Source organism: Oncorhynchus masou, unplaced genomic scaffold (assembly GCF_036934945.1).
Source record: "Oncorhynchus masou masou isolate Uvic2021 unplaced genomic scaffold, UVic_Omas_1.1 unplaced_scaffold_5201, whole genome shotgun sequence".
Lineage (NCBI taxonomy): Eukaryota > Metazoa > Chordata > Actinopteri > Salmoniformes > Salmonidae > Oncorhynchus > Oncorhynchus masou.
Window position 1 is genome coordinate 7,501 of NW_027011608.1, and position 15,651 is coordinate 23,151.

General features: G+C 48.0%; 1 protein-coding gene across 1 annotated transcript; it reads left to right on the forward strand.

Moving 5' to 3' along the window:
- Positions 1–8,418: 8,418 nt before the first annotated feature.
- LOC135535844 (proline-rich protein 2-like) lies at positions 8,419–9,804 on the forward strand. The gene is made up of 6 exons (XM_064962264.1): positions 8,419–8,519; positions 8,618–8,854; positions 9,060–9,231; positions 9,308–9,409; positions 9,498–9,600; positions 9,668–9,804. The coding sequence occupies exons 1-6, from the start codon at positions 8,419–8,421 to the stop codon at positions 9,802–9,804; spliced, it is 852 nt and encodes a 283-aa protein (XP_064818336.1).
- The last annotated feature ends 5,847 nt before the right edge of the window (positions 9,805–15,651 follow it).

Sequence of the window (15,651 nt, forward strand, 5' to 3'; positions counted from 1 at the left end):
GAAGAAAAAGAGAGTGGAGGGAGAGAGAGAGATGGGAACACAGTGGAGGATGAGAGGGGTCACCACAGAGAGAAACAGAGAGGGAGAGAGAAAGAGAGAGGGACAGAGGAGGATAGAGGGGAGGGAGAGGGAGAGGGAGAGAGGGAGAGCTATAGGAACACAGTGGAGAGAGAGATAGGAACACAGGGGGTGAAAAAGAGAAACAAGAGGGGGAGTGAGAAATAGCACGTATTTTGCATCCCCAAAAGGTGAAATAATGAGAGGCATCTAATGCTAGCCCTGGTGGGTAACAGCTATTCTCCTCCTCCATTCTGCTCCCTCTTTCCGCTCTTCCCCCCTTATCCCTCCCTCTCTCTCGCTGAGGCCTGTTACTTCCTCCATAGACCTCTCCTACTTCCTCCATAGCCTCCTCTACTTCCTATAGCCTCCTCTCTCACTTCCTCCACAGCCTCTCCTAGGTTAGAGCCTCCTCTCCTACTTCCTCCATAGCCTCCTCTCCTAGGGATAAGTCTCCTACTTCCTCCATAGCTTCCTCTCTTAATTCCTCCATAGGGAGTGAGAAGTTATAGCCTCCTCTCCTACTTCCTCCATAGTCTCTCTCTCGTCTATCGGTCCCTGGCTGGAGCAGGCTGGGGCAGCTGCACAGCTTGCAGAAAAGTCACCACATCTATAGGAAGGTCACTGGGGACAGACCTCGGTCGCCATGTTAAGGAACAGGGTCGGGGGCTGGGGTCACCATGCTATAGGAACACAGTGGTGGGTCACCACAGTTAAGAAAAACAGATGGAGTGTGAGTGAGGTGTGCTATTATAGTGGAATTAGTCTTTCTCTGTCCTCTAACTAGGAACAGTGGAGTGTAAGAGGATATCTACATGCTTTACAGCCTGGAGGATATATCTACAGCTATACAACAGTGGAGGATAGAGGGTCACCACAGTTATATATAATACAGTGGAGGTGTATACCACAGCTATACGAACACATGGTTGGGGGGTCAGAGGGGCTGGGCTGGGTAGAGGGGGTCACCACAGCTATAGGAACACAGTGGAGGATAGAGGGGTCACCACATCATATAGGAACAGTGGAGGATAGAGGGGTAACCACAGTTATAGGAGGATAGAGGGGTCACCACAGCTATAGGAACACATGGAGGATAGAGGGTAACCACAGTTATAGGAATACATGGACAGTGCTATAGGATCTACAGTGGAGGAGGGGTCACCACAGCTATAGGAACACAGTGGAGGATAGAGGGGTCACCACAGTTATAGGAACACAGTGGAGGATAGAGGGGCCACCACAGCTATAGGAACACAGTGGAGGATCAGGGGTCACCACAGCTATAGGAACACAGTGGAGGATAGAGGGGTCACCACAGTTATAGGAACACAGTGGAGGATAGAGGGTCACCACAGCTATAGGAACACAGTGGAGGATAGAGGGGTCACCACAGCTATAGGAACACAGTGGAGGATGGAGGGGGGTCACCACAGTTATAGGAACACAGTTTACTGGAGGATAGAGGGTCACCACAGCTATAGGAACACAGTGGAGGATAGAGGGTCACCACAGCTCTAGGAACACAGTGGAGGATAGAGGGGTCACCACAGCTATAGGAACACACAATAGAGTCCCCCTTTATCCCACTGTCCTCTTCTATCACTCCAGAGCTGACCTCTCCTTCATGGCATCCCCAAAATACTCCCTCTGACCCCCTCTCCCCTGCATGTCACCCCCAATATACTCCACCCCTGATCCATCTCTCCTGCATGGCATCCCAATATACTCCACCCCTAACCCCAATATTCTCCTGTCCAATATACTCCTCTTACATTCCTCCATTCTGCTCCCTCTTTCCGCTCTTCCACCCCTCCCTACCCCTTTCCCGTGCTCCCCTCTCTACTCATAATATACCTCCTCTCCTACTTCCTCCAGGGTCAGCCTCCTCTCCTACTTCCTCCGGTTTACTCCTCAGAGGTCCTACTTCCTCCATATATATATCTACTTACTGCCATAGCCTCCTCTCCTACTTCTCCATAGCCTCCTCTCCTACTTCCTCCATAGCCTCCTCTCCTACTTCCTCCATGGTTTACTCAGGGTCAGAGGTCCTCCTATTTATCTCATGGTCTTTCGGTCCCTGGCTGGAGCAGGCTGTATATATATCTGCGCCCAGGGGAGCTGTGCTGTCACAGGCGGTTAGAGGTGACAGCCACTCACACTTCATAATGCCCCTGTCACAGGTCACTGCAGGGCGAGTCATAATATATATATATATCTCGGTCGCCATGCTCCAGCGGATATCCCCAGGGGTCGGGGGGCTGGGGTCAGGGGGCACCACCTCTCCATCAACACCCCAGCCCCCTGTTTCCTCTCCCTTCCTCCCCCATCAATACCACACCACCCCCACTAAGAAAAACAGATGGGGGGCAGGTGGATGAGTGAGGTGTGCTATTATAGTGGAATTAGTCTGGAACAGTGGAGCAACGGTCATAATATATCCTCCTAACTCACTAGCATAGATACATAATATATATTTATCTACATGGTTTACAGCAGGTCAGAGGTCATATATATATCTACATGGTTTACAGCAGGGTCAGGGTCATATATATATACATATATATATCTACATGGTTTACAGCAGGGTCAGAGGTCATAATATATATATATATCTACATGGTTTACAGCAGGGTCAGAGGTCATAATATATATTTATCTACATGGTTTAGAGCAGGAGTCAGAGGTCATAATATATATATCTACACGGTTTACTGCAGGGTCAGAGGTCATAATATATATATATATATACATGGTTTACAGCAGGGTCAGCGGTCATAATATATCTACATGGTTTAGAGCAGGGTCAGAGGTCATAATATATATATATCTACATGGTTTACAGCAGGGTCAGAGGTCATAATATATATATCTACATGGTTTACTACATCATATATATATACATGGTTTACAGCAGGGTCAGAGGTCATAATAGGCCTGTCACATCTTCTACATGTCACACAAAGGATGCTGTCAGAAGGCTGTCAGATAGAGAAACATGAAGGACATATCTACAGGCATCCATAGGAATACTGTGGAAGTCTATGGAGCAATGTTTAGAATCATTACAAATAGAACATGACTGCACAGGGTAAAACAAGATGCTTAAACACTATAATTACAAACTCCACTAGTTGCCAATGTCACTTATTAAAGCTAAATGACGATGTGATGTCATCGAATCAGTCAATAGGGATCAGTTAATGAACAGGCCTTCAGTCTGGATCTCAGTTGACGTGTGTGTGTATATATTCTGCTCTGTCGTTACGGGAGACAAGCGCCATATGTTGCTAATGCCTGTCATCCAACTGTCATTACCGATCATCGCCACAGTGTTTTACCTCATTACCAAGTCTACTATGGTCCTAGTCCAGGGCTGAGGACACATTCTGACCATGACAACATTATCAGCATTACTCCTACGCTGGACAACAATAGATTTGATCATGACGGACTGATAAAGGATGTAGTTGACATTGCCATTAGTTATTGAGACGATGTCAGTTGAAAGAAAGTGATTGTATATTCAAAACATTGTGCTGTTTAAATATTTAGGACAGAGACATTCGTTGAATAGTTGCACTTTCGGTCCACAATAAAACATTTTTAAGGTATTTATAAACATTTTGCTCACCATTTATAAATCATTACTTCCACGTTTAAATATTAGTAAGCTAGTTATTCAGACATTAATATATTTTTATACATCTTCTGTGTTGTGCGCTAGTTATTTTACCAGGTACTGATGGAATGTCTACCAATGGCATGCCCATCTTTTTGTATGAAATGACACTGGTCATTCAAAACATTTATGCATTATTTATAGCACTCACTTTAGATTAGGGACTGCAAAAATACTTGACTAATTATTATTAAATGGCAGATAAAGGTGGGAGTAATGATTAATAGATGGTGAACACACACTTTATGAATGCCTTCGACATGGTTTATCACTGACCCTTACAATAAACTGTCGTGTTTCTTATTTGCGCGTCTGTCTCTTCTTGAAAAACATGTTGAAACAATTATTCATCTTAAATTCCTAAATATTTAAATAAGAACATGCAATATTTATTTTTTCCAACTGATGTTTATTTGGGAAATAACAGAGTTCTATCGGGCTGTTGAGAAGTCAAAAGGTCATACCAGCAATGCCATGTTAGAATGACAATTTGCATAGCATTTTACACACTTCAAAAATCATTACAAACATTACTTTAGGTCTGCTTCAATGGCATTTGTATGTAGTTAAGCATCGATAGATAAGGAATGATGTCAAATGTATGGCAATTATGTATGTCCAAGCGTGAAAAGAGAAAGACCTTGGAAATCAATGCGGTGTTAGGTGGTGTATATTGCAAAGTCCCCTCAAAATGGTTTTGTTAAATGTCAAATGATCCATGTTTCCACCATGTTCAGACTACATTCTGAAATAATAGATGACAAAGAGACATTGTTATTACTATTAAAGGCATTATTCTATGTGCGACCTCAAGTCTGAATATTGATTCATTGACCCCACCATGAAATGTGGATTAACCAATTTATGTTGCCTAAGATAGTGTTTTCAACCATTCAATCATATTGTTATATTGTTATATGTTTTTCCTTTTAGATTTTAACAATTTTTTTCATATTCTTACTCTTCAAGTTCTCTACTAAAAGTAATGGTGCAATATGAATCCTCACCAACTGAATTCTGACTTTTATCAAGTCTCTGATTCTGAGTGTTCTTACATCCCTCTGAGTGGGCAAAGTTAGAGTGCCACAACACTGACCTGCAGCAAGCCCAAATTATACAAATTATGCAAATTGATGCAGGATGCTGGAAGAGTTGACCAATCCAAGTTCAAGTGAATATTTTTTGCATATCCACTTCCAAATCCATTGTCAAAACTCTACCAGATGGCTGAGAATTTAAAGGCATTATCTTTCAGGGAACATAACACACTATTAACAGAGTAGAGCATTATCTGTCAGGAAAATAACATAACACTGTTAACAGAGTAAGGCATTATCTGTCAGGGAAAATCACATACACCTATTAACAGAGTAAGGCATTATCTGTCAGGGCAAATAACATAACACTATTGCATTGACATTATCTGGCAGGGAAAATAACATAACACTGTTAACAGAGTAAGGCATTATCTGTCAGGAAAATAACATAACACTGTTAACAAGTAAAACTGTCAGGGAAAATAACATAACACTGTTAACAGAGTAAGGCATTATCTGTCAGGGAAAATAACATAACACTGTTAACAGAGAGTAAGGCATTATCTGTCAGGAAAATAACATAAAACTGTTAACAGAGTAAGGCATTATCTGGCAAGGGAAAATAACATAACACTGTTAACAGAGTAAGGCATTATCTGTCAGGGAAAATAACATAACACTGTTAACAGAGTAAGGCATTATCTGTCAGGGAAAATAACATAACACTGTTAACAGAGTAAGGCATTATCTGTCAGGGAAAATAACATAACACTGTTAACAGAGTAAGGCATTATCTGTCAGGGAAAATAACATAACACTGTTAACAGAGTAAGGCATTATCTGTCAGGGAACATAACATAACACTGTTAACAGAGTAAGGCATTATCTGTCAGGGAAAATAACATAACACTGTTAACAGAGTAAGGCATTATCTGTCAGGGAAAATAACATAAAACTGTTAACAGAGTAAGGCATTATCTGTCAGGGAAAATAACATAACACTGTTAACAGAGTAAGGCATTATCTGTCAGGGAAAATAACATAACACTGTTAACAGAGTAAGGCATTATCTGGCAGGGAAAATAACATAACACTGTTAACAGAGTAAGGCATTATCTGTCAGGGAAAATAACATAACACTGTTAACAGAGTAAGGCATTATCTGTCAGGGAAAATAACATAACACTGTTAACAGAGTAAGGCATTATCTGTCAGGGAAAATAACATAAAACTGTTAACAGAGTAAGGCATTATCTGTCAGGGAAAATAACATAACACTGTTAACAGAGTAAGGCATTATCTGTCAGGGAACATAACATAACACTGTTAACAGAGTAAGGCATTATCTCTCAGGGAAAATAACATAACACTGTTAACAGAGTAAGGCATTATCTCTCAGGGAACATAACATAACACTGTTAACAGAGTAAGGCATTATCTGGCAGGGCAAATAAGAGATGCCTATTTACAGTATATTGTAATAAAAATATTTTCCCCTTTTACGCGTCGCCAAACGCTAAGTTAAGCATGCGGATTGGGGTCTCGATAAGCTAATTGGATGCAATGCCTGCGATTGGTTTCAGCTGCGAGTGAGACGCTTCGCACCTAATCTGCGGACAGTGGGAGAGCTCCGACTGCGGTTAATTTGCTGAAGGTGCCCACACACCCACTGAACAATGTGAAGCAATTCATTTCGCTCTCCCTCCCACATCTGCCACTCTACGATGTAGCTAAGCGTCGCCCGTGCCGGCCGTGCCCTAGCGCCAGGGCAAGGCTGAGCCCGGCGATTTCACCAGTAGAGACCCAGCAGAGCAATGAAGAGGAATATGTGGCATTGTTAAATTGCATTAAAGAGTTTAAAAAGGAGGCATGTGAATATACGTGCACCCCTTCCCTCTAAATAACAAACAGTTAATGTGTTGAAATGCTCAGTGATAGTGAAACATAACGCAGAGTAATATGCACAGGGGAAGCTGAGCTTCAGAGGAGAAGAAACCCTTTATCAGGAGGCAGGCCAATTGTAGAAGTCCCTCGGAGGAGGCTACCACAGTGTACTGTCAAAGGCTGAAAGATAATGGTCATGCAAGCATCATATCAGGTGTTTATGTATTGGCCTGTGCTCAAATTGGTTCAGTTGGTTTCAATAGCTGTTTTAGAAACAACTTCAACCGTGATGCTTTTGATTCAATTCAAAAATATAAATCAGAAAGTCAGTTGAAGTCAGTTTTTCTCTCAGGAAATGTCTTTGCTCTTTTGACTGAGGGAGACAGGATTGCCTATAGTGTATTTGGGGAATTGTAATTGACATGATATTCATTCTGCCATCTATTTTCCATGTTTAATATGTATAATGTTTGTCCCCTTTCTATCCTCTCTCATCTTCACTACCCCCTCCTCGTCTGTCTCCCATTTCTATCCTCTCTCATCCATCTCCTCTCTTTCCTTTCTCTATCTCTTCATCTCTCCCATTTCTATCCTCTCTCATCTTCTACCTCCTCTCTTTCCCTCTCTCTCATTTCCTATCCTCTCTCTCTTTCCTCTATCTCTCCATCTCTGTCTCCCTTTCTCTCTTTCTTTCTCTCTTTCTCTCTCTCTCTCTCTCTCTCTCTTTTCTCTCTCTCTCGTTCTCTCTCTTCCTCCCTCCTTCTGTTTTCTGTCAATGCCACGGTGCCAGTCACCCTGCTCCAGGGTTCTGGAGATATTTCAAACCTATCTGAGAAATCAATCTTACAGGAAGCTGAAGGAAAGCATGGAATGTCATTGAGCAATAACTATCAGGGCTGTCAGAGGTGGGCCAGAGGCCAGCCTGGGGGATGTTTGCCTGCCAGTGTCCCAGAGAGCGACCTCGTCAGCTGGGTTCTCCGCCCTCCCCCTCCCCCTCCCCTCCCTCCCCTCCCCCCTTCCCCTCCCCCTGACCTCCACTCCCATATACACACTTACTGTATGCAAGCACGCACATGCACGGAAGCATAAATGTAAGTCAGCAAGCACACACACACAAACACACAAACACAACTTACTTACTCACGTATAACCCACCCTTAACCACAACACAAACTCATGCACACACTCTCAACCCCCATTACCACTTTTCCATCACCAAATACTCTCAGTCCCAGGATTTGCACCCCCCCCACCCCAGGTTCCATGGTGACCCCCCACCCCAGGTTCCATGGTGACCTCCCACCCCAGGTTCCATGGTGAACCCCCACCTCAGGGTCCATGGTGACCTCCCACACCAGGGTCCATGGTGAACACCCACCCCAGGGTCCATGGTGACCTCCCACACCAGGGTCCATGGTGACCCCCCACCCCAGGGTCCATGGTGACCTCCCACACCAGGGTCCATGCTGACACTCCACCCCAGGGTCTATGGTGACCCCCCACCCAGGGTCCATGGTGACCCCCACCCCAGGGTCCATGGTGACCCCCCACACCAGGGTCCATGCTGACCCCACCCCCAGGTTCCATGGTGACCCCCCACCCCAGGGTCCATGGTGACCTCCCACCCCAGGGTCTATGGTGACCCCCACCCCAGGGTCCATGGTGACCCCCACACACCAGGGTCCATGCTGACCCCCCACCCCAGGGTCCATGCTGACCCCCACCCCAGGGTCTATGGTGACTCCCACCCCAGGGTCCATGGGACCCTACACACCAGGGTCCATGCTGATCCCCACCCCAGGGTCCATGGTACCCCCCCACCCAGGGTCCATGGTGACCTCCCACCCCAGGAGTCCATGGTGACCCCCACCCCAGGGTCCATGCTGACCCAGGGTCCATACTGACCCCCCACCCAGGTTCCATGGTGACCCCCACCCTCGGGGACCCCCCACCCCAGGGTCCATGGTAACCCCCCACCCCAGGGTCCCCCCACCCCAGGGTCCATGGTGACCCCCCACCCCAGGGTCCATGCTGACCCCACCCCCCATGGTGACCCCCACCCCAGGGTCCATGGTGATCCCCACCCCAGGGTCCATGCTGATCCCCCCACCCCAGGGTCCATGGTGACCTCCCACCCTAGGGTCCATGCTGACCCCCACCCAGGGTCCATGGTGACCCCCACCCCAGGTCCATGGTGACCCCCCACCAGGGTCCATGGTGACCCCCACCCTAGGGTCCATGTGACCCCCCACCCCAGGGTCTATGGGTGACCCCCCACCCCAGGGTCCATGCTGACCCCCCACCCCAGGGTCCATGGTGATCCCCACCCCCAGGGTCCATGGTGTCCCCCCACCCCAGGGTCCATGGACTCTCCCACCCTAGGGACCCCCCCACCCCAGGTCTATGGTGATCCCCACCCCAGGGTCCATGGTGACCCCCACCCCAGGGTCCATGCTGATCCCCCACCCAGGTTCCAGGTCCATGGTGATCCCCACCAGGGTCCATGGTCTCCACCCCAGGGTGGTGATCCCCACCCCAGGTTCCATGGTGTCCCCCACCCCAGGGTCCATGGTGACCCCAGGTCCACCCCCACCCCAGGGTCCATAGTGACCCCCACCCCAGGGTCCATGGTGACCACCCACCCCAGGGTCCCATGCTGACCCCCCACCCCAGGTTCCATGGTGACCCCCCACCCCCAGGGTCTATGGTGATCCCCACCCCAGGGTCCATGGTGACCCCCACCCCTAGGGTACATGCTGACCCCCCACCCCAGGGTCCATGGTGATCCCCACCCCAGGGTCCATGGTGACCCCCCACCCCATGGTGTCCCACCCTAGGGTGATGCCCCACCCCCCAGGGTCCATGGTGATCCCCCACCCCCAGGGTCCATGGTGACCCCCACCCCAGGGTCCATGGTGATCCCCCACCCCAGGGTCCATGGTGACCCCCCACCTCAGGGTCCATGGTGACCTCCCACCCTAGGGTACATGCTGACCCCCCACCCCAGGGTCTATGGTGACCCCCCACACCAGGGTCCATGGTGACCCCCCACCCCCAGGGTCCATGCTGACCCCCCACCCCAGGTTCCATGGTGACCCCCCACCCCGGGGGACCATGGTGATCCCCACCCAGGGTCCATGGTGACCCCCCACCCCAGGGTCCATGGTGATCCCCCCCACCCCAGGTTCCATGGTCATGGTGATCCCCACCCCAGGGTCCATGGTAACCCCCACCCCAGGTCCCCCCCACCCCAGGGTCCATGGTGATCCCCACCCCAGGGTCCATGTGTCCCCCACCCCAGGGTCCATGGTGACCCCCACCCCAGGGTCCATGCTGACCCCCATCCCAGGGTCCATGCTGACCCCCACCCCAGGGTCCATGGTGACCCCCACCCCCAGGGTCCATGGTGTCCCCCCACCCCCAGGGTCCATGCTGATCCCCCACCCCAGGGTCATGGTGTCCCCCCACCCCAGGGTCCATTGTGACCCCCCACCCCCAGGGTCCATGCTCCATGGTGACCCCCCACCCCAGGGTCCATGTGGTGATCCCCACCCCAGGGTCCATGGTGACCCCCACCCCAGGGTCCATGGTGTCCCCACCCCCAGGGTCCATGGTGATCCCCACCCCAGGTCCATGGTGACCCCCACCCCCAGGGTCCATGCTGACCCCCCACCCCCATTGTGACCCCCTACCCCAGGGTCCATGGACCCCCCACCCCAGAGTCCATTGTGACCCCCACCCCAGGGTCCATGACCCCCACCCCAGGGTCTATGGTGACCCCCCACCCCAGGAGTCCATGGTGACCCCCACCCCAGGTCCATGGTGACCCCCACCCCAGAGGTCCATGCTGATCCCCCATCCCAGGTTCCATGTTGACCCCACCCCAGGGTCCATGGTGACCTCCCACCCCGAGTCCATGGTGACCCCCTACCCTAGGGTCCATGGTGACCCCCCACCCCAGGGTCCATGGTGACCCCCTACCCCAGGGTCCATGGTGACCCCCCAGGTCCATGGTGAGCCCCCAACACAGGAGTGAGGAGGAGTGCTGTGGCTACAGAGTCACTGTCATCCCATTCCTACTTTAATCAAATGAGTCCCAACGAAGCCCTTTAGTCTGTCCCAAAGCTCTGGCCACCCTGTGAATGAATGCATTTATGAATGACATATTTTCTTTCTGGTACTTATCCAGTCACCTAAACTAACTGACATTCAGCACGAGCCAAACATGGTTCATAACCTGCAGCATATGGCTTTTCAAAAGATAACATATCACCTGTTTCTGGGGGTTGAAATGATTTGGCTTCTGATCGAATTTTCACAGAGTAGTGCTGCTCTGTAGTGGCCCTTTCTCTTTCACCCCAAAGACAGATAGGAGAGAGGGTGAGAGATGGAGAGATGGAAGGAGGGAAGGAAGGAGAGAGAGTCCAGGCACAGACAGACGAGTGAAGAGAAGCAGAAGTTGATGGAACAAGATGTTATGAGTGATGGGTCATCACGCCCAAGTAAGCAACGGGACACTAGCTGGGTCTGGACACATACACGCACACTCACAAACACACCACACACACACTACAAACACTCACTCACACACACACACCACACACACACCACACACACACACCACACACACTCATACACACATGCCACACACACACACCACACACACTCACACACACATACCACACACACCACACACACCACACACATCACACACACTCACACACACACACCACAAACAGTCACACACACACCACACACACACACCAACACATATCACACACACCACACACTCACACACACACCACACACACCACACACACACCACACACACTCACACACACACACACCACACACACACCACACACTCACACACACCTGGGTGGCAGGAGTAGCATAGTGGTTAGAGTGTTGGACTAGTTATACGGAAGGTTGCAAGTTTCAAACCCGGAGCTGACAAGGTACAAATCTGTCGTTCTGCCCCTGAACAGGCAGTTAACCCACTGTTCCTGGGCCGTCGTTGAAAATAAGAATTTGTTCCTAACTGACTTGCCTGGTTAAATAAATAAATAAATAAATAAAAAACACCACACACTCACACACCACACAAACACACACACCACTCACACACACACACCACACACGCGTCCATCTATGACTTGGCTCTCTCACCTCCCGTACAGTAAGACTGACCACTGGGAGAACCCTTCACAGTTCAATACAGTCTACTCCTGATTGTCCATCTCCCAGCGTATTCACTGGGTCCTACATACTGTCTCCAGCCACAGTTCAATACAGTCTACTCCTGATTGTCCATCTCCCAGCGTATTCACTGGGTCCTACATACTGTCTCCAGCCACAGTTCAATACAGTCTACTCCTGATTGTCCATCTCCCAGCGTATTCACTGGGTCCTACATACTGTCTCCAGCCACAGTTCAATACAGTCTACTCCTGATTGTCCATCTCCCAGCGTATTCACTGGGTCCTACATACTGTCTCCAGCCACAGTTCAATACAGTCTACTCCTAATTGTCCATCTCCCAGCGTATTCACTGGGTCCTACATACTGTCTCCAGCCACAGTTCAATACAGTCTACTCCTAATTGTCCATCTCCCAGCGTATTCACTGGGTCCTACATACTGTCTCCAGCCACAGTTCAATACAGTCTACTCCTAATTGTCCATCTCCCAGCGTATTCACTGGGTCCTACGTACTGTCTCCAGCCCTCTGTCTTCCTCTTGGAATGAAACTGTGTGCTGAATATCACCACCAAACACATCAGGACATCAACCGGAACACATCAGGTGAATCAAGTCAGTGTTTACAACTGATGTGATGACGCCCCTATCTTACACAATCACTGTCACACACTCTCTCCTCACAGTGGGAACCATCCTGATGCTCATCATCATGACTCAAGGCCATGAATATTGAACAGAGTTTAGTCCCTGGGAGGTGAAGTAAACAGAATGTGAGATCATGAAAGCGAGACTAATTTACACGCACACGCACATGCACACACACACACACACACGCACACACACACGCTTAGTGTGGGGGCCCGAATAGGAGAAGTGACCAACAATGAATAATGTCAATATCACACACCCATTGACCCATACTGAGGGCCATTTCCGACTCGACGATGCAGTCATTGGGGTGAACATGTACAAGGGAAATTGAAATGTTCTGTTTAGTGAATAAATGCTCATTTCTGTATATTGAGGGCTGATTACAGGCCTGTTGTTGACTTGGTCAGATTATGCTGTGTTGATGTACAGTGGCCTGTGAGTGTGTGTGATGGGGGTGATTAGAGGAGATTACAGATGGAGATTATTCACATTAGCCGCCTTTATGGCTCAGCGGCAGAGAAGAACAAGATCAACAGTTTAGCATAGTATGAGAACAGACGCACTTAGCAACTCTAAATGTGTGTTTGTTTGTTTGTGTGTGTGTGTGTGTGAGTGTGTGTGTTTATAGTGTGTATAAATTGTACATAAATGTATGTTTATTTGTTTGTGTGCGTGTTTACAGCGTGTATAAATTGTGTGTAAATGTGTGTTTGTTTGTTTGTTTGTGTGTGTGTGTTTACAGTGTGTTTAAATTGTACGTAAATGTGTGTTTGTCAAAGTATTATGAAAATATATGTATGCATAATTTCTTGTTGGTAAGAATGTTGTCTTGTACGACAATGTGTATGTGCGTATGTGTGTGTGTGTGTGTGTGTGTGTGTGTGTGAGTGAGTGACTATAAAACCTCCCACACCCCACCCCATGAACCCAATCATGTTCACACCTTCATAGCTTCACAAATCAGTCCCAGAGGAAACAAACAGAAGTGAAACTTTAACAACCAATTAGCCTACATCCTCCCCCTTACTATAGTCTGAGTCCCCCAACCCAACACATCACTTCTCAACAGCAAGGAGGAGAGAGACAGGGGATGCTTCACAGCTTCCGGGTGACTGGAACTTAAACCCAGTAGAGACAGCAACACGTTACAGCAGCCGCTACATTAACCCTGCTGTTAGAGACTGTCTAATGTTCGCTGATCTGGGTACAGGCTGATGATCCACCGCCAGAGGCTGAGGGGGTGAGTTTAACTGACCTGGATGCAGTCTGCATGGTCCACTGGTGCAGAGGAGTGAGGGAACACCACTACGTGGCCAAGACACTGTACTGGGAGACAAGAGAAGGGTATGAGAGTGGAAGACTCAAACAAGCATGAGGATCAAGAGTAGAGACAAACTCTGTCCCCGAGTCCTGACCCCCGACCCCCGTCACAAACTCTGTCCCCGAGTCCTGACCCCCGTCACAAACTCTGTCCCCGAGTCCTGACCCCTGACCCCCGTCACAAACTCTGTCCCTGAGTCCATTATTCATCTCATATGTATACGTATATACTGTACTCTATCATCTACTGCATCTTTATGTAATACATGTATCACTAGCCACTTTAACTACGCCACTTTGTTTACATACTCATCTCATATGTATATACTGTACTCGATACCATCTACTGTATCTTGCCTATGCTGCTCTGCACCATCACTCATTCATATCTTTATGTACATATTCTTTATCCCCTTACACTGTCTATAAGATGTTAGTTTTGGAATTGTTAGTTAGATTACTTGTTGGTTATTACTGCATTGTCGGAACTGGAAGCACAAGCATTTCGCCCACTCGCATTAACATCTGCTAACCATGTGTATGTGACAAATAAAAATTGATTTGATTTGATCCCCGACCCCCGTCACAAACTCTGAGTCCTGATCCCCAACACATACACATCACTGTGTGTCAAACTTCCCTGTTGAAATCTCTCTCCCTGAGTCCTGACCACGGGTCACATACACATCACTGTGTCAAACCTCCCTGTTGAAATCTCCCTCCCTGAGTCCTGACCACTGTCACATACACATCACTGTGTCAAACTTCTCTGTTGAAATCTCTTTAGAAAAATAAAATAATACATTTTTGAATATGACTTTTACATTCTTGTTACCTTGTAACCTGGAGAGCAATGGACATCTTGGTGGCTGGCTAAAGGCAGATCTCCAGTCTGTAAACAGTTATATATCCATGGCCACAGTGATCCAGTCTGTAAACAGTTATATATCCATGGCCACAGAGATCCAGTCTGTAAACAGGTATATATCCATGGCCACAGAGATCCAGTCTGTAAACAGGTATATATCCATGGCCACAGAGATCCAGTCTGTAAACAGGTATATCTCCATGGCCACAGAGATCCAGTCTGTAAACAGGTATATCTCCATGGCCACAGAGATCCAGTCTGTAAACAGGTATATATCCATGGCCACGGTGATCCAGTCTGTAAACAGGTATATCTCCATGGCCACAGAGATCCAGTCTGTAAACAGGTATATATCCATGGCCACAGAGATCCAGTCTGTAAACAGTTATATATCCATGGCCACAGAGATCCAGTCTGTAAACAGGTATATATCCATGGCCACAGAGATCCAGTCTGTAAACAGTTATATATCCATGGCCACAGAGATCCAGTCTGTAAACAGGTATATATCCATGGCCACAGTGATCCAGTCTGTAAACAGTTATATATCCATGGCTACAGAGATCCAGTCTGTAAACAGTTATATATCCATGGCCACAGAGATCCAGTCTGTAAACAGGTATATATCCATGGCCACAGTGATCCAGTCTGTAAACAGGTATATATCCATGGCCACAGAGATCCAGTCTGTAAACAGGTATATATCCATGGCCACAGTGATCCAGTCTGTAAACAGGTATATATCCATGGCCACAGTGATCCAGTCTGTAAACAGGTATATATCCATGGCCACAGTGATCCAGTCTGTAAACAGGTATATATCCATGGCCACAGTGATCCAGTCTGTAAACAGGTATATATCCATGGCCACAGAGATCCAGTCTGTAAACAGGTATATCTCCATGGCCACAGTGATCCAGTCTGTAAACAGGTATATCTCCATGGCCACAG

What these genes read in the sequence shown, in the direction of transcription:
- LOC135535844 (XM_064962264.1), top strand. Translation starts at nt 8,419, where the DNA reads ATGGGACCCTACACACCAGGGTCCATGCTGATCCCCACCCCAGGGTCC. An exon ending in TGGTGACCCCCACCCCTAGG is followed by an intron (nt 9,410 to 9,497) that starts GTACATGCTGAC and finishes GTCCCACCCTAG; the next exon opens with GGTGATGCCCCACCCCCCAG. An exon ending in CCCCCACCCCAGGGTCCATG is followed by an intron (nt 9,601 to 9,667) that starts GTGACCCCCCAC and finishes CCCCCACCCCAG; the next exon opens with GGTCTATGGTGACCCCCCAC.